The following is a 24,089-nucleotide window of genomic DNA, read 5'->3' on the forward strand; positions in this document are numbered from 1 at the left end:
TATCCTTTTTAATATGCCATCTATGATTACTCACATGCACACATGCTTATAACGCTGTTTTAATAAACAACTTAGTAAGTTACTAAAAAAGAAAAAAGAAAAAAAGCTTCACACGAGATTTTTCAGGTGGTGTACACCTTGTTTCCTCATGAGACCTTGCAAAAAAGCCCCCTTTTTATTATTTTTGGGAATCCCCAAACATTCATTTTGTAGACCAGTGGTTTTAATTTGCACCATTTACACCAAAAGGCAATGGAAAAATTTGACAGGACACCTGTATCCGTATCTGTCATGTGACATGTTCTCAGTTCTTCTTTTGATTGTACTGTGAGACAGAGGAATTTTTGACAGCCTACTTTGGTTCAGGCCCAGTGGTCTAATCACTCACAGACGTGATGTTTAGTTTCCAAATGCCTTTTTCATGCTTGGCAGAATGGCCAATGTCTCCTGACAGCTGCTGAAATCCCCGAGCTGACTAAAGCCAGAAGATAGAAAGATTATTATTTTTTCTCTTGTCTTTAGATGGTGGGTTATCTGTATGGTTAGCTGAAGTTTGCTCAACACAAGAAAAGTGATCCTTTGACAGGAGTGACTGGATGAGAAATGGATGGATGGCACAGATGACTGTCAATACATGACCTTATCCTTATTTAATGTCAGAAAATCAATTCTTTCTGCTGTCAGATACTTTTTACTCTTTCAGAGCTTTCTAATAACTCTTGACAGTAGCACAGAGTGTCACAACATACCAGGACTTGAAAAATGGAATTTGTGCCTCCTGATTTGTATTTACATTAACATACTAACATGTTACTGCTCTGTAGTGCAAAGACGTAATCTGAGGGATGAAAATGGAAAGAGATGAAGTAAAAGCTAATGAGATTATAGCTGGCATTAGGAAATGACGATTCCCAAACTAAAGAAACTGTAACTGGAAAATGAAAGCTGATGCTGATTAAAGCACTCACCGAGGGAAGAAATGCATCCGATTAACAACCCCATATAGGCAGAATCCAAAGTTAACAGCAGGGGAAAAGAAGGGGGGGTATAGGAGACAGAAAAGACAAAACACTGAGAGAAACAGGTGAGGTACCGGACAGTGTACTAGATACTAAAGACCACAAGCGTCGTTTAAGTCCCAGGAAACCCCCCCACACAAAACTCTGCATTAAATCCAGCAAAGGCTGTTCCAACAGGTGCACACAGTATTGTGGTGGAGATCGACTGTCTTACCCATCTTTGCCAAATTCGCCCGGGCGCAGGCTTTCTCCCTCCTTGCCCAGGCGAATGAGGTTCATCTTGGTTTCCAGGGTCATCAGGAAGGAGCCACTGTAGGTCATCTCCAGGTCAAACCACAGACCTGAGGGGAAAAAAAAAAGATTATTAGGAAGGTCGATGTGATGGCTGCATGCAACCACACAATTGAGATACTTAGGTAATATTCATTTAGTCTTTTGTCTTATGTTTACGTTATGCTCTAAAGCTTCTGTGATCATAAGTTAACTAATTTGATATTTTGAGTTTACCTGTAATGCATGACAGCACTAAGCTATAGCCCAAATGGTGGCATAGACTTTGCTTTGCATTGTTTGTTATTTTATATAGGTATATGTTATATTGATTATATTTCTGCTCTTTCTGAGTTACCTGACCTCCGCTCCAGTCCTTCCTGGTTTGGCTGAAAGAGGAGGCTGAGGGTGGAGCTGGTTTAAATGCAGAAGCCAATAAAGTGGACTGGACCATCTATTGTGATCATGCAGGGGGAATGGGGTTCTTCTTGAATGATGGTTAGCTGTTATCTCTTTAGTTTTCACCTTTGGTGTATATAATGGTTTATTCATTTGCTATATAACTGGAGCTGTTTCTCATTTGGGAGGTCAGTTTGTTGAGTTATGTTTTTGTTAAGTGACTTTTGAGTAGCGTTCTGTTAAGTTAACCTCTTTTATGGGCCCACTTGGTTCTTAAAAACTTTATTTTTGTTATTTTGAATTTTTGTAATCATCTTGTCCTTTTTGGGGGTATAATAAAACCCATTTTTTTGAAGATTACATTTGTGCCTGTGTGTTCCTGGCTGCTTGGATCATGACAGTCGATATGAGGAAAAAAATGTAAGACATGAAACTGCAAAATGTAAGATTTGCAGATCACTGTTATATTGTAAAAAATGGCTTCCCAATCTGGGTCTATTAGTGACAGTAGAAAGAAACATAATTACTAATTTTGAAGCTAAAACATTGAGAATTTTCCAGGTCACAGTCATCCTCACCACCTCTCGTCTCAGTCTTACTCTCACTATTCTCATAAAGCTGTGCTGCTCTTTCCGTGACACCTCTCATTCCCCTCCAAGCATCACTAAAGGGAACCCAACTGATTTTATTTTCTTGATCTCTCTGCTTAGATGAGAAAGACACACTGAAGCACCCCGAGAAGGAAGGGAAAAACTGGAAGACATCCTTTAAACGTAGGCGGAACAGTTGGAGAGCACACAGCCTTTCCCTAAGCCCCTGTTTGATAACAGCAGGGAGATCTGGCTGCAAAAAACAGGGCTCTCCTTTCCCTCCTCTTTTCTTGTTACCTCTGTACTACCAAATTTGCTGTAATCTGGATAGTAGAAACTTGTCAAAAATCTCCATAGAAAGCTTGGCTTGACTGGGGCAGGCTGTGTATGCTCAGACTTCTTTCCCCCCATGTTTCCCTCTCCTCATAAAACAGAGTCACATGGTCTTTGTGTGCAAAGACTTACTATAAACTTGTTAGTGTTGTTTCTCTTGGCACCACTAGAGGGCAGCAAAGTTTGAGAGATGAGGAACTGATGAACAGCAGTAGGGAGCCAAAAAGTCCACAACCTGGGTAGTTATTTAACAGCTTCGTGACAACAGCCCATCGAGAACAAGCTTTTAAATCTGAGTAAATATGCATTTAAGGACAGACGATGAATTAAGGGTCTAATCTGAAACCTTTTTCCCTACAGTGGGCTCTGGTGGGCGGGACAGCTATTGTGGGTCAACTTGGTCCCCATCAAACAAAAGTGATCTTTTTTTTTTTTTAATCCTTCATGAAACATTTTTGGGATTGAAAAAAAATGTGCAATGTAATTTGCATGATATATGACCTTCATAGTCATCAGTTCTATACATGAGGGAGATTCTTGACTAATGTGTTAAACTACACTGTCCAACATCATCATTATAAACACCAAAAAAAGGAAATCTCTTTTGAAAGAATAGTCTTTAAATCCTGCAACAGAGATACAGAGACTTGGAGAATCAATGTCAAGGTGCACTTAAGCTGTCCTGGAGCAGATGATGGCCCCACACCTTTACAAGTGTTCTAATAACTGGAATGTTGGTGGTTTGGTTCCTGGCTGCTCAAGTTTATGCCTTTGGCAAGATACTGACCCCTAAAGGTCCTGTAACATTGCGATGCAGGAGAGTGCTCTTTTTGGTTGATGCTGGATCTGACTTTAGCACATTTCAAGCACTTTTTCTTATCACTGCAATGCAGATAACAATCAGTTATATCTCTCCTTTAAGGACTAAGTTGCAGATCTTGCACAAGTGCTCAGACATTGAGATGGCTGACAGTTGTCTCCACTTTAATGATGGGAAAACAGAAGTCCTTGTTTGTGCTCCCGACACTTTTGTGGTAGGTAGGTAAGGTAATGGAAACTTTGTATCCTTGGTGCATTTGTCAAATCTTCGATCAGGAAGCTTAGGTTAACCTTTGACTCATGCTCATGTTAAATCTCTGAAATATGCTTGTTTTTATCACTTAGAAATAATGCCAAGTGAAGTTCCATTGTGTCATGCTGAACTGGAGCTTGATGATCATGCCTTTATATCCATCACATTTGGATTATTGCAATTCACTGTTAATTTGTCTTAACAAAGCTTCCCGAAGTTATTCAAAATGCCAGTGGGAGCACTTACGCGTCACACAGTTGCTAATTTGGCTGCAATGGATCCCCATTAGCTTCAGGGTTCACATTATGATCCTGGTTTTGACTGTTAGAGCCTCTGAAGTGCTATGATTGGTCAAAAAGACCAAACATGCTGGGATGTTAATATAGGTTGTTGCTTAACAAATCATCTGTAATACAGATATTTCGGCTTTGGATACTTGTTGTTGCTGTTTAAGTATTAGTACTATCAAAATGGAAAAGTTATGATGGAAACTTGTTCAGATATTAACAAGAGCTGACATGTGGGAAAGTACACACAGGACTGAAACTGCATGCTTTGTTTTCACTGTTTTGCTGCCTTGATACCGTTGGTTTGTGTTAAATGACTAGATAATGCCATAAGTTTGTGTTTCTGTCTGGCACAGCAGAGTTAAAGCCGTTAAAGACAAAGCCAAAAGTTGAGGGGGTGAAAAAAAAGGACCTGGAACAAATGAAAGTACAGAAAGTACAGAGAGTTAGTAATGTCTGACAAGACAGCTGGTTAAAAATAGACAGGAAGTCAGAAAGACTGTGAGGCTGAAAGAACAGCTTCGATCAGCTGAGCCTAGAGGGCATTGATGGACCCACCAATTTTGAGAGGTGTGAGCTGAGGCGGGTTGGGTTAAGGGCACAGAGTTTTTGAAAGTCTGGACAAAGAAGATGACCTCGGTGCAAGCAGCTGGATCAGAGCAGTGCTTCCCTAATTGGGGTGAAGCCCCACCAAACAAACTGCAAAGAAATACCTTCACATATACAGGGAGGCTACTTGTATTCTTGTGTCCATCAGAAACTGACATAAAAAAAATAAGCATGTAAAAACAAACATGCATGAATACAAATGTGCAGGCACGCAGATACAATTGTTTTCCAAGACATGCACACATGCACAGCTGAAAAGATTCATCGATCCATTGCACTCAGCAGGATTGTTACAGGAAGGAGCGGCATGAGACGAGATAAAGGCAGAACCTGAGCTGCCTGAAGGATTCAGCCCTACAACACCAGTGGAAATTTCCAAAGGAAACCTAAACTGACCATTTTGATTGCAAGTTTCCTAAAAACTGAAATACCTGGCATAAAAATAAGATAAAATACTTGCCCCCGACCTCCAAAAAATATGGCTAAAACAAAAATAATCACAAATTTTAATTGAATGTAAGTGATATCTGTCAATTCACTTACTGTCTGTGATACAGAAAAGAAACCTCTGGCAACCTTAGCTGTTTGGGGAGTAAGTGCAATAAAAACTGACAAAATATCAACATCGTCAGTAAAAACGAGCTCCATGCAAACTGATTATGTTTAGAGAGACTTCTGATGAGTGTTTTGTCTGGAACTGAACCAAGAACTACTGTTGCCATCTCAGCTGGAGACACAATCAATTCCTGCCCTTATTATAGAGTTATGCGAGTGCTGCTGGAGTGATGAAAATGAAGCAGTGACTCATAGCGTTAGGATGAGAAAAGAGTGAGTACAGGCACAAAGAGGAAGATGAAATGAAAGGGAAAGCAAGGGGAAGAGAAAACCAGGAAGAGAAATAGAAGACTGTGCATGCGAAACAGATGAAAAGAGAGATCAGTTACAGAATGTAGAATGACAAAGGTTACGTTGTACAAGGGAAAGGAAAGCTCAGTGCGCCTGCATTGCTGAATAGTCACAGAAGTATTCATGTAAAAGCTGCTTGTGCTCTAGAACATGCATAGTTATGCAGAGCTAAGACCTCACATAGCTAAGCCTCGATTTATCTGGAGCACATAAAACCATAAAACCTGCTAAAGAGTTGTGAAGTACAACCTGCCTGTATGGACTGTGCTGTATATGAGAACAGAATTAAATTTCTTTAGACTTCTAAACAAAGCCTTAAGCTTTAAATAAGTTGTATTCTGTACAACAGTCTGTAGCATGCCTGCTAAAGGGTTTTTTGTAGTTTTTGTTTTTCGCATGAATCAAATGTTACTGTACACCAGTTCCACTCATACATCCATACAGTTAGCCGAACTCAAGACAACAATACAGGAGCTCAGGGTTATGAGCTTTACTGAACCGGCTCCTGACCCTGCCCGACAGACTGAGTGAATAAACGGCTGTTACTGCCCAGTACAAAAATTTCTATTTTGCCTGTTCTTGAATGGAGCAGTTTTTCTTTTATAGGTGTTAGCAAAGACTTGTGTTATCTCCTCTGGGTTATTTATTTTAAAATTATAATTAGCAGCAACCACATCCAACCACAACCACAGAAGTTATACCAGGTAATGATGTGGCCCTAACTTGCATATGTTGCTGTTTCTACTGCTGCTATAAAATACTTTTATAAAGACCTGTACTATACTATATTATATCATTTCCTGCTCCAAATTTTTATTGTTGGACTCTAGCACAGCAGTCAAAAATAATCCTTATTTATTTGTTCTGGGTCTTGTTGCAGCCCCTCGTTTTTCCACAGTGCAAAAAACGAGGGGCTTTTAGGACTCGATCTGGGCCAACATTCTTCTGATTGGCTCGCCTCACAACTAGAAGGACTAAACAGCAGTCATGCTTGGATATTCCAACTCACTTGAGGCAACTCTTGTGAATTGATGCAATAAAAATTTAAATGAAGATGAAAAAGCTGAGTCGTTCCAGTTTAACTAGTTCTTTTTTGTTGTCTATAGCAGCACCGCATGCATCTCAGTGTGGACAGGGTTGTTTTCAGTAAAGTTAGCACAGCGATCGCCGGTGTTGTTGTTGTTTGGATGCAGAGCGCAGTCTCAGAATTGTGAACTTATTAGTCACAGCAAAAAGTCTGGGAATGAGACCCACGGCCAGTCATGAGGCAAAATGTCATTTCTGAGGGTTTTTTGTCCAACAAGCTTTAAAAATGACATTATCTAAAGTTGTGACAGTTTAAAGTCTGGAAGTTTGGACTGCAGAGGTGTAGTAGCAAAAAAATCTGAGTAGGAGTTTTTGTAGAAAGAAAGCTTTGACATATAGTGTCATGTTTGCTTATGAAAAACTTGTTTATGTGACCTAGAAAACTACAGTAAATAAAACTAGGCTACAGTCCGTTTGAGGTTAGTCACATTCATGTTTGACAAGAGATTACAGTGATATTTATAGTAGAGCTGATGTTCAGACAATATCAGCTATAGATAACAGCTACTCTAAGTGGTACTGAACTGTCTATATTTATAAATGGTCAAATACGCCAACAATAAATCATAAATTATGTTGCTGAATATGTCTTAATTTAAGTTGCGTTTCCATAAGTGAGATTTCCAAAAGGGAGCAATTTTGCAAAAGTAAAGTTAAATTATTTTTCAGTTTGTACCATGGAGACATCTCCAGAACTAAGAAATGAAACCAGTGTTTGAGTGCCAAACCCTGCAGTTCCTTAAATGGCCACTAGAGGAAGACCATGACAGCGAGACTCACATGGTAAAATGCCCAACAGATCACAGACATGTTCACAGCATGCTACAAAATATGATTTTGCTCACCAACCAGTCAACTGTCATCCTATCATGGTTAGTAAAATTGCAATATTTAATCTGTATTTCGCTTAGTGCTAATTAGCACTGTATCTTAATAACAAAGCTCACCATTAGCCATTAAGTGTTAACAAACAAAAAAAATCCCCTGAAAGCTGGAACCCAGATCTGTGACAGCTTTATACAAGCAACACCAAACCACTTGTAACTTTATAGATAACAAAGATTAGAATTTTACCCCTTATCTTTGTTATCTCTACCATGGGCATAGCTATCTGACTATGAATAGCCTGTGTGGAGGTGCGGTTCTTTTTAAAAACACGAGATACTCGAATGTTCTCCATGGCAAATATTGCTCAGTAACTAGAGTCTTCTGAGAAAAAAAAAAGAAAGAAGTGCACAGAGCTCATGTTTGCCAGTGCATCTTTTAGTTGTTCACTGTGTGTGTGTGTGTGTGTGTGCGTGTAAGTGTATTATGGTTCCAAATTGATTTCTCTCTTGCCTCGATAGTTAATGCAGGGTTTAGATGCCCTGAGGATTCTGGGAGTGGTCGAGCCCATGTCCAGTTCTGTCAGGGTGAGCTCATTCATGAAGTAAGGCAACTGAAAGACACAAGCATACAATTTGGCTGAAGATACTCTCCGAGTATACTTAGTAAGCAATAACAAAACAACAAACAAAGAACCTTGACTACAGCAGATATAGACGTTAGTGTATCATTTTCATCTAAATCAGTATCAAAATATTTTCTCATGAAGTCAAATAGGTTTTGCCTGGGGGTGGGGGGTGGGGGTGGACAGGATTAGAGTGAAACTGAAGGGCCGAGCAGCTTCTTCTACTGCACTAAAATGCATGTGGCGCTGTAGAGGGGGGGTCAGGATCGAGACGGCTGGGAGGGGGTCTCCAACTTCTGTTTTGATTTTGACATATTCACACAAGCCAGTTTGCTGCATGGTGCAGCTGCAAGTTGTGGTTAGAGTGGGCGTCTAGTTCACGGAAGACGCTAGCCGGTAAACAACAATTGAACTTTCAAAACATGAGTGGATGGATGGTTGGAGGCGGGGAGGGTTTGAAAAAAACAAAAACAAAAACAAAACAAAAACATGACTCGCAAAATATACCGACGAGGCCCGCCCAATAAAGTCTACATGTGCAAAATGCTGGTTAAGGGATAGAATAAATGATGCAGTGCCTCTTTCTCTCTCCCTCTCCTTGTAAACCCGGTATGGAGCTTCTGCACTGCATCACACACTCACACACACACACACACACACACACTGTGTGTGGCCAGACACCTGTTATCAACAGGAAGCTGATCATGACTCCTTTTTCTCTTGTATGCCTGTCTCGATCCTAAAGGGAAAAGGTTATGTGCTTTGTTCCACACACCCGTATTTTGCTGAGCTTCATCTGAATCTTCTTGGAGACCTGTTCAATCCAATAGGGCTCAGTCAGGAAGTCCCAGAAGAGCCGGCCTACAGTGGCATTCACCCAGGCAACCGAATCGTCCTCTTCTCCGTCGGGCTGCACCTGAGCCGATGTGGTGCTCTGAAGCTTAAAGACAGAGCAGATGAGTTACTGTAAACACCACATAAACCTTTTATCCCAAAATATCACCCAATCCCCTAACAACACAACATATTGTGCCCCTCTTATTAGGAATACAAATAACTTTATTGTTCTCAAAGGGGAATTCCTATGGGTACAATGTTGCAAGGATATGTGCAAATTTAAAAATGTATTATTATTATATGTCACAAAAGGATCTTTTTATTGCATAAAGTCACTGTTTAGTCCAACGAGGTTACACCGCAAATGAGACAACACCTCAAAAAGGAAATTAGAGAGAAATGTGTTACGAGTATGAATGTGAAATGAGTATGTGCTACCTTCTTATCAGCTCCAGGGCTGCTCTGTGGACTCTGAAGAACAGGGCTGGCAGCTGTAGGGCTGACTGCAGACTCTTTAGGCATTAAGGAACCCATGTAGACACTGTAGTCCAGCAGAGGCTTGGTTTTGGCACTGCCCACTGTTGTGGAAGAGACTGATGAGTCTTTTGACTTAATCTGAGATGTCAGGGCTTCATCCAGACTGCTGCGGCGACTGTGACAGCTCAAAGCTGTGGGCCACAGCAAAAGTAACAAAGAGTTGATGAATTCCTGCTATAAGAGCATAACTATATTGTAAGAATAAATGACTTTCGGCCCTTTTAGCCCTTACTCACCCTTCTTAAGTCCTACAACACTGGAACTTTTCTTCAAGCCCACCTTTAGCTTAGAGGCTGACAGAAACCGCTGGAACCACTCCTCCTTATCCCTGCCAGTCCTTCCAAATAGGTAGAGAGTCAGAATGGAAGAAGATGATGATCTCCGCTCTTGGAATGCCCCCGTTCCCTCTCGCTCCCGTGTGCCCTCACTGGCCTCCATTCTTTCACCTTCTGCCTTTGACATGAAGTCATCCTGCCTGCCAAGTTCAATGCAGATAGGGTATTTTTTGTTCCAGACTCGCTTCCTGGCGAGACCCTGAGGCACGAGATACACCTGAGGGAAGAGTTTGGTTAACAAAAAAAGATAATAGCCAAACTGAAAAGTTTAACTCCTTTAAATTTCTTTCAATAACAATTTCAAAATTTATAAAAGACTTATGATACATTAAAAAAAAATTAAGCTGGAAGAATGTATAAATTCTGTTCTAATGTATGCATGTAACTACTTACTTTGCTGTATGTAAGATCATAAATCTTCTGACTGATGTAGTTAACATCAGGTTTTGGTTCATTGTGTGAGGCACGGCGGGCGATGTTGTGGTTGGGTTTAGACAGTCGAATGATGGATCCCTCCAATCGGACAAACACGGACTGCGTCAGTGTGGCATGATACGTCTCTGGGTCGTAGTTCTGTATCTCATTCATCCAACCCTGCAAAGATATACTGATTTTACTCGGAGTTGATTATATTTAAGGAATGTGTTGCAAAATAGTTTTACTAGAAAAGCTATTGCTATCCTCACACACTGTTTATTCTTTCCAGAATTCAAACATGAAGTAAAACTTTTTTGGAAGAGCCACAAACACAGAGACAAAATCAATCACTGTACCTGGAAAATGGAGTAAACTCTACACTTATGTAACATATTTCTACAGTGATTGAAAAGGTTACCCAAGTATCTCCATGAACCATGTGTCCTAACCACCAACTGAAAGTACAAAAGGCTTTTTGTATTCACTTTCTGTGGAAGCTTTTAAATTGATCTGGATATAGTCTCCTAGGATCCTTCTCTACGTTTATTTGCTGCTTTTTTGCTTTGTTGTCGAGAAGAAAAAAATGATTTTAAATCGCACAGCTGCTGTAACTATGTACAAATCTTTCCTGAAGGAAAGAAAATATGTTGATAAATGTAGATTATGTGATTTGAAGTTTGTCTGAAACAAGCCATGTTGGCTCCTCTCTGTTGAAAACGTTTCACTGACCTTATAGATATCTGGTTCCTTAATGTCCAACTTGGTTGCATTGAGCAGCTTTCCATGCCGTCTAGGTCCCATGTTGTTCCCTCCAGAACGTTTTGGTCCTGCCAGCCACACAAAACCAATGGCTATAAGGAATCCCAGCTCAATCCCAAGCAGCACTCCTCCAATATAACTAGGCAGAGGCAATATAAAACACCCATAGAGGAGTAGAGTAAGGATGATGAGAGTATAGTATGGAACACTAGGTAGGGGCTCAATATATTCAGATTCATCCTCGCTGCAGGGTTCAGTACTACCACTTAGTGGCACTTTAGTTAGACTACCGGTTCCAGTATTATCAGTTTTATCAACACCATCACCTTCTGTGTCTGTAAAAGTCTCAAATTCCTCATTGGACAGAATGCAATAGTCCTCTTCTTCCTGCTTTGCTAGAGCAGACATGTAAAGCAAAGATGATTTGCTGGGACTTTTAGTGGCAAAGGCAGTGCTCAGCGGGGATTCTGCTGAAGCAGAGGCCTGTCTGCTCGGGCTTTCACCCTCCCAGTCAGTTCCTTCTTCCTCCTTAATGCAGTAATTATTGTTAGTCTCCATTGGACCATTGATAGAACCAAGACTTGACAGTTCTGTGGCACTGGCAGAAAGTACCTTGGGCCGGTAAATGCTGCTGCCAACTAAGTTGCCACTCTTTTCATCCATGATCTTACTCAACAGCTGAAGCGGTTCAGAAATTGCCTCCGATAGGCGACGCTTGGTGTCTTCGATTCGTGCCTCCACTTCTGAGACTTTGAAGAAGCTGCGGTTATCTGGTGATGTCAACGGTGAGGAGGGGGCAGTTTTAGAATCACTAGCTGATGACATGGCAGCAGATGATAACCGGGACTGAGCAAATTGCTTAAAGAGTTGCAGGTTAAGGCGGGATTCTGGAAGACGGTGGGATGCTGACGAAGAGGACAAATCCTGGGATGTGTCTGAAGACAAAGATTTAACGAGAGTCTTCATGAGATGCGTGTGCCTTAGTGATGGTGCGGGAATAGAGGAAACCCCATCACGTGACTCGGCATCAGAGGAGATGGACTTCGTTAGGCTTAGAGAAGGTTTGTCACTGGAGGGAAAGCTCAAAGATTTTGTAGGAGATGAGTTTGAAGTTGAGGCTGAGGACAGAGTCTGAGTGGTAGAATTGATAGTGTGATGTCTTGAAGGGGAAGAAAGTCTGGATGTTTCAGGAATAACACCAGCTCCAGCTGCAGAGGCTGATGGCACCCCATCAAACATCTCCTCACTTGCTTCTAAGGCTGTCACGATATCTGAGTCATACATGGCAGCTGAGGGAGTGGAGACAGTTGTACAGTATAGCTCTTCTTCCTCCTCCTCTTCCTCCTTCCCAAGGGCTGAGAAGTGGATGGCGATGTTCTCCTTTGACAGAGGCCGCTGGACATGGAGCCTGGGTGTGAAGGCAGGTGGCTGTTTATCCGTGGAGTGAGTACTCTCTCCATGGCCAGGATGCCGGCTGGCCATCTCAATACTCCCACTGAAAAGAAGGTAGAGAGATTTCACTACACTACAGCAGGAACGGTCAGTCCATTAAACAATTAATAATAGTAATAAATAGAAAAATGTTGGAAATTTTTCCAAGATAAATCAGCAAAGATGGTCTTGATACAAACGCTCATTAAGTATCAAACTGTTTTAGCTCTTGTTTCTTTAAGCACAGCTTCTTTAATTTGATTGACACTTAAACTCAAAAACAGAAGGCTTAAAAAGTGGGTGGGTGGAGAATCCATGCTTACAGTCAGAGCTGTCTGCATGAGATGACCATATTAAAGATATGCAATATGACAATACAAATCTTCAAATCCATGCAAAAGCTATTTAAAAGGACATGCACAAACATAGGGGGTATTATTCCACAGTAGGAAGTCAGTAAGGGAGCACTTCCTTGTCAGTGCATCAGTAAATCCCACTGAGCAGTCTGAACACCAGCACAGATGGGGACTAAGAGCTGGGAGACTATGTGAACAACCAGTCAGTCCTGATCAAGCTTCTTGTGATCAGCATCGGAAGCATAGATATAGAAAATGTGCGTCTATATCTATTACTGTGTGGGTGCTCAAAGAAAAAGGAAAGAAAGAAAAGGTGTTTTACGGCTCAATCAGTTTTGTTATGTCAGACTTAAGAAGCAATCAGGCATCTTAAATTACCACTAAAACACATTTAGTGATTAGAACACAACGTCTGACGCATCACCTGCTACCACTAACACTTCTTTGAAATACTTAGCAAATGACTCAGCAAAAATCAAGGAGCATCCTTAGAAGTAATCACTGCCAAAGTCTGATAGACTGAAGAAGCTTTTCCAAACAGTATACGTAACATGACTGACATTTTTAATGAAATATTCAATTTTATTAATACAGCGCCAAATCACAACAACAGTCACCTCAAGCCGCTTTATATTGTAAGGTAGACACTACAATAATACATGCAGAGAAAAACCTAACAATCAAATGACCCCCTATGAGCAAGCACTTGGGCGACAGTGGGAAGGAAAAACTCCCTTTTAACAGGAAGAAACCTCCGGCCGAAACAGGCTCAGGGAGGGGCGGGGCCATCTGCTGTGACCGGTTGGGAGAGAGAAGGAAGACAGAATAAAAGGCATGCTGTGGAAGAGAGCCATAACACAGGACTTCAAATTGACCCTATTTGGCTTTTTCTTATTTTCATATGTACCATTGTAATGGTGGTTGCTCATATCAAACAGTTTCAAATAATGAAGTCAGGGTATGTACAAGTAATCCTTTTGGACAAAAGGTTTATGCTTCAGAGTCTTTTCTTCCCTACTTTTAAACCTGCATGATATCCTAGCCCTAATATCCCAAATTTGACTTTTGTAGACCTACAGGTTTGGTCTCCACCCATCGACTGTTCTAACCCTCCGTTTGTAAGGGCTAACCAATAAGAAGAAAGCTCGTTTGAAGGCAGATGAGTCAAAATGGCTAATTTATGAGAGTAAATGAAACAAGGGTCTATACCGAGACTTCATATCTGGATGACCAAATTACCACTACCAACAATTCAGCCCTGAGATCCTCGCAGTTTTGCCTGTACTGGACAGAGAGAGCAGTGAAAATAGACAGGAAAGTGGGGAGAGAAGGGGAAGACACATAGCAAAGGGCCGTGGATCAGACTTGAACCCAGGCTGCTGCAATGTGGCATAAAAGCTCTCAAAGAAGGTGGAAACTCAAGGGAGGAGGGTCATGTTAATCAAAGGACAGCTGGTGTTGAAACAGTGTTTTGATATGTAACCGAATAAGAATAAGTGAAACGATATTGGAGCTTACTTTGCTGGATTTTATATAGAATTTCTTTTTTTTCTAAAATGACCTTCTGAATACATGATAGGAATAAACTGAACAAAAACAAACAAGTATATGCAACTGCAGCATTGTATTGCCTTGCTACCAAATTGCCTACCAAGGGAAATTACCAGTTTAACTGTCCTTGGAAGTTTCAGGATGGCAGCTTTATTGAAGTCATGGATCAATTTTCAGGTTTCCATATGTCAGAACTTATGGATTTAGGCCTAGTGTAACATAAAACAAGGTTGTTACAGTAAAAAGAATCCACTGTAGAGATGCTTTTTTTTATTACCAACACACTTCCTTGTTGCTATTCAACACTTTGTATGTGGCTTATGATAAAAGTCAAATGACAACACTGACACACAATTTGCAATTACTAACACTGTAACTAATGATTAAAAGTTGATACAGTGACTTGTCAGTCTAACTGCTGGCTCTTTGCTTACATCCTCTGGTAGTCAAAACAGAATTATGGTAATATCCTGTTGACATTTGGCACTGGCGCCCTTGTGCTTTGTCTGGATGACAGAGGTGGAATGAATGTTGGCTCACTCATTTACAGACTCAACTTGACCACTCATTGTCACATGGGTCACGAGTGAGCTTGTTACCCAGTCAGGCTGTCTGCCAGCCACCTCTGCCCCCAGTTAGACAGCCTTCAGTCAGCAGCAACACAATGAGGCCATTTCAGTGGACTGCCAGCTGGACATGAATTTCATTTTACCATACAAGACTCTAAGGACCTGGAAGTTTTTGCCAGCAACACATTAGGATTATTGATAGTGGGTAACTATGTACTTGTTTGGGTCAGATTTGAAAGCTGGTTCTATCTCCTAATCGAGCACTATGGAAATGCAACAAACAAACAGCTTAAAAAAAAAAAAAAAGTGGGCATGTGCTGTATATTTACATATTTATGATTGGCCTGTCCATCAGAGGCTGTATCTGTACACGCAAACCATGGAGATTCCTGTTTGTCTTGTGTCTCCAGAGCTTTTCCTTGAGCCAATGTCCAGACTTGGTGGACAGTGAAGAATGAATAATGCCACTGATGCTGATAAAGCTAATCAGTGAAGCAAACCAGCCTCATTAACCCTCATGTTTTGCACTCATTAGGGACATGTTCACTTCTTTGTAAAGCAAGCGTACACTGGCAAGGAGAAAAGCTCCACAGAGCTATTGCATGCACTGAATGGCTATTCATAGCATTGCTTGTTTAGTGTTGTTAAAATGAACTGGAGAAAAATGACGTCACCTTAGTGCCTGTGCTGTAGCTTCATTCATATAATACCATACAAAAATCTGTACCAATAAAGGAAAATAAATCATGCTAACATACAATAAAAATGAGATTTGTATCCTTATTTATGGAAAAAAAAAAGTCACACAGTACTGACTATAATACTGAGAGGCAACTGACTGTAGTTTATAATCCTTGTCATAATCTTAACTATTAGTGTCATTTGTCTTATTTATTTGGATGCTGCAACATCTGACAGCAACAAGGAGCTTAATAAAGATAAGCCTACACTACAATAGTAAGCATAATTCCTTTAATGCATTATGTATAGGATAAAGGTATAATCATCTCTTAGTTTACTCAGATTGCACAGAGTGTATATTTGTTAATAATTTGAATCATTTTGGATAAGGATAAGTGTAAGATAATGGGGAATTTCAGTTTCTACTTTATAATTTGTTTGGTGTAAGATTTACAGTTAAATTGTATTTTTTCTTGCCTTATTTAATTTTTACGTACTGTTCCTTTAAGACACGGTAACTGTGCACGGGGGGAGCGTTTGCGACGGACAGTGTGGAGCAACGGGGGCTTTAACTAGCTGTGGAGAAAAACAGTTTCTTACCGTGTTTTTAGTGTACATGAGCATTCAAACGGATCACTGTGGAAATAAATGTTTGTCTGTTTGTTTTTCGACTACAAGCGGACTGTGTAGATTATGTTCAACTGCACTAAGACACGCGTACGGCCCGACTACCAGCTAGTGCTTCCGCGGTATTACATTATTTAAGATTCATCAGAAACTATTATCACAAATCAGTTAACCATTTAAAAAGGGTATAAACAACGACTGTTTTTATACAGTTTTTGTGAAAATGGACAAAAAGATGTGAATAACTGCTGTGTTTATTCGATCATGAACTAACATTAAACTGACTGGTGAACTGAGGGAAATAAAGACAGCTGAATAGGTGATGTGTCAGGCAGACCTAAATGATACAGTGTGGACAATAAGATGAAGAAAGTGAAATTATGGTGAATGAATATATTTTATAAGGGAATATAAACAAGTGCAGATAAAACTCTGAGGGCTGCTATCAGACTACCTGACTTCTGACCACTGAGTTCAATGAAAGTTCACAACCAGAACTTTCACAGTGTCAAAATAATGAATGTGGGAAATCCCCAAGTGAAGCAGTAAATGCAGTCACATGATGGAAAAAAAAATTGGTGCCATAAAATCTTTCTTCTTCTTTTTTGAGGTTAAATGGCATAACTAATTTATCAATGATCCAACATGAGGGCTATAAAAGCGAGAATATGCCTTTCAACATTATTTATACGCCATCATGCTTGAGGAACTTTAGTTCTCTTAATGGGGACAGTTATCATAGTAGCATGACTCAGTGTGTCCAAGCACAGCACCGCCTCCAACATGACCTCACCAAAAACTTCAAATCACGCTTCATCAGCATGTCTGGAACTGCTAATGTGACTGTAAGGAAGTGGAGAAAAGCCTCCCTGGTACATGTCATGTGTCACTTACTTCACCTCTTTCTTACAACACATTCACAGTTCGATTTGCTAATTTGTTATACTCATAAGACTGTGGTTCTATCAGCTTAGGAATTTATTTTACAGCTAATAATTTAATACACCAACTTCTGGGTTTCAAGAAAGAAAAAGACTGTCCAACGTAAAGTATTACCCAGGTGAATCCAGAAGAAAAGAAGTCATACTTGGCACTCGGGGAACAAAAATTATATTTCAACCGATATATACGTATTATAATCTTGTGAAGTGTGATTATTCCAAATAAAGATCAGCCAAAACAGAAGCAAAGTATAAAACCTTTTTAATGCCAAACACCCACTGTTTAAAGGTCACAGTGGATACCAACACAGTGGAAAACACTGGCTTATGGGTCTTCAAGTGCCTTAACTCTGTGTGCTTTCTAATGGCCAAAAGAAGTCTGTGGGAAAAATGACCTTCTGTTACCTCACTTTATGGCCTCAGTAAACTTTCATGATGAGTTTATGATCTCAGCTGCTAGTTTTAAGTCTTACTGTGAACACCCTGACGTTACATTATAGTGACTATTAGGATCCACAAGTAAAGCAGGATACGCTTTAGGGCAGTCCTACAAATGTGCAATGTCTCTTGATCAGCTCTACACTTCTTACAAAACTAAACAATGTTTAATGACATAGACTGTACAGCGAGATACAGAATTCTGTAGCTTTAGTGTGCTGCACAAAATCTGATTATTGTTCTCACTTCTACACACTGCAGGGTGTTTGTGTTTGTTGCAACGTCACCTTCATCCTATTTTTCCAGTGTGAATAAATAAATATTTAGCAAACTATCATGACTTGTGCCTGAGTGACTAGGTTTTGAATTTTGACCTAAAGTTCCCTTTTTTTCATTTTTCACATTTCAGTCACTTCTTTAATTATGTGCCTGACACCCAAAATACGGTGGAAACACCCGTGACCCTCATGTTTTCTTCCCCCCTGATGATCAGTATGATCCGGCACATGATGGACATAATTTTCTCAAACAATGTTTTCCCAAGACATGGTCACCTGTTCACTTTTCTCAAAACTACTAATATAACTGAGTTATAATTAATCAACGTAAATTGAACATTTAAGTAAAGTATATGAGAAAAAAAAAAACCACAAGACTGAAAATGATTTTTCTGAGCATTTGAGCCTAAAATAATCTTAAATTGAGGTAACAGCATTTCCACTGATTGCAGCTCAGTAACTTCACTACAAGAGTATTTTTGCAAGTCACTGTGCCTGATGCTCTCTGCCAGAACCGCACCACAAGCCAACCCCCTCAGAGAATCTCAAATGTCATGCTCCACTGTTTCAGATAATCAGCAGCATTAAGATGACGCTTGCTAAGGGATGGAGATGAAACTACAACGGCAAAACACACCAGTAGGAGGCATAATGAAATCCCAGAACACTTTCAAGTTGCCAGGGAAGGGATTAGAAGCAGTCCCGCTTTAAATCCAGCTGTTTATTTACAGAGTTAATAGCTTTCCCAGTGCCGACACTTACGGCTAAGGAAAGTGTCACACCCCATAAACACTAATGTCAACATTGCAGAAACAATAAGTAATGGGTACAGACATCTAATAGCTGCACACAACATTTTATGCCTAATTTTTGTGGCAGATAATAAAAACTAATGTTGAAGTGGGAGAAATGACTCGACTCATTTCTAGAGAATGGCTCCCTGTACCTCTATAAGCCTTCTCTCACCACAGTAATATGTGAAGGTGTAAGTCTGCTCAATGACTTGCCTTTACGGTTCTGATTCTTGTGCCCTGATTTTGTACATATTTCCACAGACAGAGAAGAGAAGAACAAAGCAGAAGAGCACACATCAAGCAGAGTAGTATGGCACTGATGTGGCTCAAGTTAGAACAAAAGCTTTCTGAATATTGCTGTGTGAGTATAACAATAGAAAACTACTGAGGCACCGTGTCTTCTGCTAAGATCATACCTCATGTTTCTTAGACCAATATGTAGAAAAATCAGTTTAATCTTCATCAGCCTTCAATAAACACAAAATCAGACAGAATCAAATACCAGCCCCAACACATCTGGCATGGTTTATAACTCATAGATGGCACTAAAAAATAAATAAATACTGGTCGTAGCAAGTGGTACCCCCAGGCCTCAAGGGCTGGTGTTCTGCAGGTTTTAGATGTGTGCTTGATCCAGCACAGCTGATGTAAATGGCTAAATTACCTCAACATGTCTTGAAGTTCCCCAGAGGTCTGGTAATGAACCAATCATTTGACTCATCATTTGATGCTGACCCAGGGTGATATCTAAAACCTGCAGGACACTGGCCCTTGAGGCCTGGAGTTCCCCATCCTTGACCAAAGGTTTCAATTACAAAATCCTAAGTGACTTCCTTCTTCTTTATCGCATTCAAAAGATTTTATGGAAACTTGACCTCCGACCTTGACGTCTCTGAGATTCGAACTTGTCTGATATTTTTAGTAGACGCAGCTATGGCGTCGATTTGAAAGTCCTAAGTCACTTCATTCTCGAGCTCTCCCATTCACAAACCTTGGTTTTCATGCTGCCCAACCACTTGGCAGAGTGTTATCAACACTCCGTGAGCCTTTTATGGGTCAGGGGTAAAAAAGCAGAAGCCACACACGAGTCAAAATAGTACAAGTAACAAATACTGAAGGATCATTATAAATTCAAGAGAAAAGAAAAACATGCCAAATTTATAACATTGCATTAGCATATATAAAACAGTAGCCCAGCAAATCCGCATTGACATATCAAAAGTTTAAAACTTTAGCCGATGAAAGAAAAAGGCAGAAAGTCTACCTCGCCGCTCTGTCCTGGAAACTCATTAGTGATCAGCGACGTTACAATCCAAAATGTTTCTGTTGAAGAAACCGGTTACATGGTTCAGTGTCACTTCTAGAGTGACTGCTTTAAAAGAGGTTGGGGTCCCATGATCAGCTTGATTGTAATGTATAACAAATGCATTTCTTCATTTTGTATGAATATTTGAGTGATAGGCTGAGATTTTACTCAATTTCTGACACAGAAAAGGACAGCTGCAGAAAGCACAGACTGTTCTTATCTGTGACTGTGCGGTCGTGTCAACAAGCTGAAGGTTACAGGGGTATCCACACTGGGCTTTAGGTTTAACTTTCAATGACAAAATTGACATAATTCTGACTCTTAAAGGACGCCTAAATATTCACAGAAGCACATATTATAACATTGGTGTGGGAGGATCAGGATGGCCTGCATTTGTATAGCTTTACTAGTCCCTAAAGCGCTTTACACTAATTTCAGTCATTCACCCATTCACACACACATTCACACACTGGTGATGGCAAGCTACATTGTAGCCACAGCTGCCCTGGGGCGCACTGACAGAGGTGAGGCTGCCGGACACTAGCCCAACTTTATTCAGCAAAGCATCTCGAACAGTGGGTGGGGTTTCTGTGCACGTCTACCTGAGATGCACTAATCAGGGACATGTGCTGTCACTGACATCATACAGATTTGAGAGTAAAAACAAACTAATAAATCTTTAAAATGGTGTGTTTAGAGCACTCTAAAGCCTGAGCTCTTGGTTTCCACAAACACATTTTTGTTTCAAATGTTTAATATGGGCTTTTACAAAAGTTATTTCTCTAAATTGAGGCCATCTTTATTTCCAAAGCACAAAAGTGGGGCATGGGAATAACAACACAAATAGCAAGAATCTTACTCTAAACATCAACATGGAGTCATTCCAAGTGCTGGAGACAAACAATAGCAGCCCAACAAAACAGAAACTGTTCTGAAGAATGTTGAGGAACTGGTGCGACAGGCACGGACTGAAATGTTAGGCACTGGGATCACTGCAGGTACCAGCCCTCTCCGAGCACTCCTCGGCCAGCTAAAGCCACTGAAATCACACAACCAGCATAAAGCAATGAGAAAATACGATTATGTCATTAATATCTGAAGGTCAGGTGCTCTTTTATCCTGCACAGTCGGGATAAACACAAACTACCAACAGTGATCATATTCTGCTCAGGCCTCACTCGTCACTGCTGTAAAACCGCTGATGAGCGAGGCTTCTTTAAATTCTAATGCTACAGTCGGAAAGGTGAACGAGCCTCACTCATTGGCCTTGATTAAAACCGACAAATCAGTAGTGTGTGAAATAGGACGTCCATAAATTATATCTGATTTCACCCTCTGCTAAACTCCTTCCAGGTGCAAAGTTTCTGATGGCACTTTATCAGAGTGTATGTGCCATGCTTTGAAAATATATACCATATACACTATAAAGGTTAGTATGACTGTGGTTGTGATTACTACTCATGCAGTGTGCAATCATAATGCATGATGAAACTGAATGATCCCCAAATTAAAACTATATTAACTACAGTTTTAATTTGGTTATTTATATATTCTGTTAGACACTTGGGAATTTACACAGCACCTCTAAGTGACCCATTCACACAGAATTTGTGTGCACATTAAGGGCTTTAGTCATTTCACCATTAACCCAACATGCAAATCTGTAGAAACCACACATGTACAGGACATGAAGCCTAAACCGTTTTTTCTGAGGCAGTATTGCTAAGCAGTGCACATTTAATGTTAACTTATCCTGCACACGAGCTCCACAGGACGTCAGGTTTAGACTGGCTAATAAAAGGGTCCCATTTAAACAGTTTGTTTTATGATTATATTTTTAAGCAGGTAACAAGAATCAAATGCTCAAAAGGTCTAAGCTTTATAACGACAGTATAATAAAACTTCAGTATATAGCTTCAATATATAATATATCAGTTAAGCTGTGCACACAAGACTGCCAAGCGTTTAATATGTGAGTAACAACCTTTTATAACTGCAGAAAGTACAACTAGCTTACATTTTCCCATCTTTCTTTGCAAATATGCAGGCATTGCATTGACTTGTATCCCCATGTGATGTCTGTGTTGTGTGTGTAAGGTCGGGGGGCAGGTTCATTCCACTGCAGGGCAACCTGCCACTGCATGTGGCGAATAAAATTTGAACTTGAACTTGATTTTTATGACAGTTGGCACGCAATAGCTTGGTGTTATGGATCAATAGAGTGAAAGAGCACGAAGACTCATGAAGAGCATGTGACGGTCCGTCTATCGAGACTAGGAAGTTAAAAAAAAAAAAAAGAAAGAAAAGAAAAAAAAAACCTGTTTTCAGCAACAAACAGAGAGAAAGGCAAAGAACAAGGCCAACAGCAGGTTTTCAGAGCACAGTGACGCCGGCGTTACACAACCACATCTACCCAGACAAATCACTATTCTCATGATTCACAAACAAAGCACTTCAAATCCAATTTATACTTGCTCCTATGTATTTCAAACCCTGCCAGTTGTTCCTGCTAAATAATGCACTCCTCACTTAACTGCTTAAGTTCATCAACAAGCCCTCATTATTTTTGAATGAGCTTCTTGGCAGCAGCGGTGACAAAACGGTAACAGATCTGCCTCTCTGCTCCAGTCACAGAGACTCGTTCAGCTACAGCCTCAACTCCCAGGAGACATGTCACCTTTTATTCTCTCAGTGTAAACTAAACATTTGTGACCTACAGCACTTTAAGTAGTTTTAAAGCTTTTGCTGCTCTTAACCTTTTTTAGCTACTAAGCAATAACCCTGAAGCAGCGAGTCACACGGGCAGTTCTTCCTGTAAAAAGCGAGACACCGATTAGAGTATGAGGATTACTGGTTTTTTGTTGAAGAGGAAAACCACATCATGTTTTGTGCAAATGCCATTAAGGCAAAGGACTCTTTTCATAAGAGCCTGACCTAGTGCTTAGTTTCTGAGAAAACTGATTAAGTAATAATGGCATAGGTCTCCTCAGGATTCAGCACAAACGCTTGCCAAATGTCAACATAATATTTTAATTAATTTTCTCAAATGATGACTGAAAAACTGATAATTTCTCAGAGTTTAAGATCATTTTAAAGCTTAAAAAAGCATCCCTGAGGAGTTTTTCCCCCCCATCTGTAAACTGGGACTGTGGGTTTTTCCTGCTTCTGGTTCCATCCACCAATGCAGCTAATCTGTCTGCAGTAATTACATTTCATGCTACTCAATGCAGTTCCATAACAGTGAGCTTCTGAGGCCCACGTGAGACATCAAACGTTGCTGAGAAGCCACTTCACAAGCCAATAAAAGATGAAACAAACTAAGGATTACAGATTGCACAGCTGCACATTTAATCAATAAAACACTGATGATTTTAAACGATTTCCAACATTTGATGCAATTAATAGAAAATGTAAAATAATGTGGTAAAAAAAAAAGAACATTTTCCCTCTGAGCAGACACTTTAATTGTTGCCCACTGAACAGAAATAAAAACTTTAGCAAAAGCTGGGAATGCTGTAATCGTGTATTTTTCAGTGCTGGTCAAAGCAATAGGAATTAGGCAAAGCAGGTCCCAGCCTAACGACCACATTGTGAAACTGTGAGAGAAGCTCATTGGAGACTGAAATAGCAAATGACTGCTTGAAACTGCAAAGGAGTGGCTTTAATCTTATGAAGCTGTGCTGCTCCTCTGGGCTGACATTAAAACTGCAAATACATTCACAGATTCTCAGAAATCTCTCTGATTTTTGCTTTCATGCAATCTGTTGCCTGCAGCTTTGTGAATTTGCCTCAGTTCCAAGAGAGAAATATTTTTAGAAAAGCTATATTTAAACACCTCCCCGCCCCCTACCTTGCCCGTGTCTCTCTCCTCTGGTAACAGAGGTGATTATTATGATGGCAACAGTGAACTGAGTGTTCAGTACTGTGGAAGCAGAGCACAAGTGAGACAGAGCCTGAAATCACCGATGGCTGATAGTGTGACACATTCTCCTGATGTCCCAGTAATGGCCATTATTCCAGTTAGGGAGCGGCACCTGTTTAAGGCGTCTGCTGGCACCTGCATCAAAGATGACGGAGCTTACAAAAGGTTCCTGGCTTTACTACAGGAAAGAGCTAAAGTTAATGCCAACATAGATTTAATTCTTAGCTAGTTTATATATATATATATATATTTTTTTTTTTTAAGTATTAGGGCTACATTAAGAAAAAAC

The 24,089-nt window shown here is 40.2% G+C and overlaps 1 protein-coding gene across 2 annotated transcripts in view; it reads right to left on the minus strand.

Annotated features, from left to right (window-relative positions):
- Positions 1 to 24,089, minus strand: part of LOC102783687 (testis-expressed protein 2-like) — a 33,519-nt gene that overhangs the window by 4,157 nt on the left and 5,273 nt on the right. For both annotated transcript variants that reach the window (XM_006790575.2, XM_006790574.2), the window contains exons 3-9: positions 10,877 to 12,401; positions 10,124 to 10,324; positions 9,632 to 9,947; positions 9,297 to 9,526; positions 8,797 to 8,961; positions 7,910 to 8,009; positions 1,234 to 1,360 (exon numbers count right to left, since the gene is read on the minus strand). In XM_006790575.2, the coding sequence (XP_006790638.2) occupies positions 1,234 to 1,360; positions 7,910 to 8,009; positions 8,797 to 8,961; positions 9,297 to 9,526; positions 9,632 to 9,947; positions 10,124 to 10,324; positions 10,877 to 12,388 (2,651 nt within the window). In that variant the 5' untranslated portion in view covers positions 12,389 to 12,401. The remainder of the gene's footprint in view (positions 1 to 1,233; positions 1,361 to 7,909; positions 8,010 to 8,796; positions 8,962 to 9,296; positions 9,527 to 9,631; positions 9,948 to 10,123; positions 10,325 to 10,876; positions 12,402 to 24,089) is intronic.

Source organism: Neolamprologus brichardi, chromosome 6 (genome assembly GCF_056152115.1).
Source record: "Neolamprologus brichardi isolate AB-2024 chromosome 6, ASM5615211v1, whole genome shotgun sequence".
Taxonomy (NCBI): Eukaryota; Metazoa; Chordata; class Actinopteri; order Cichliformes; family Cichlidae; genus Neolamprologus; species Neolamprologus brichardi.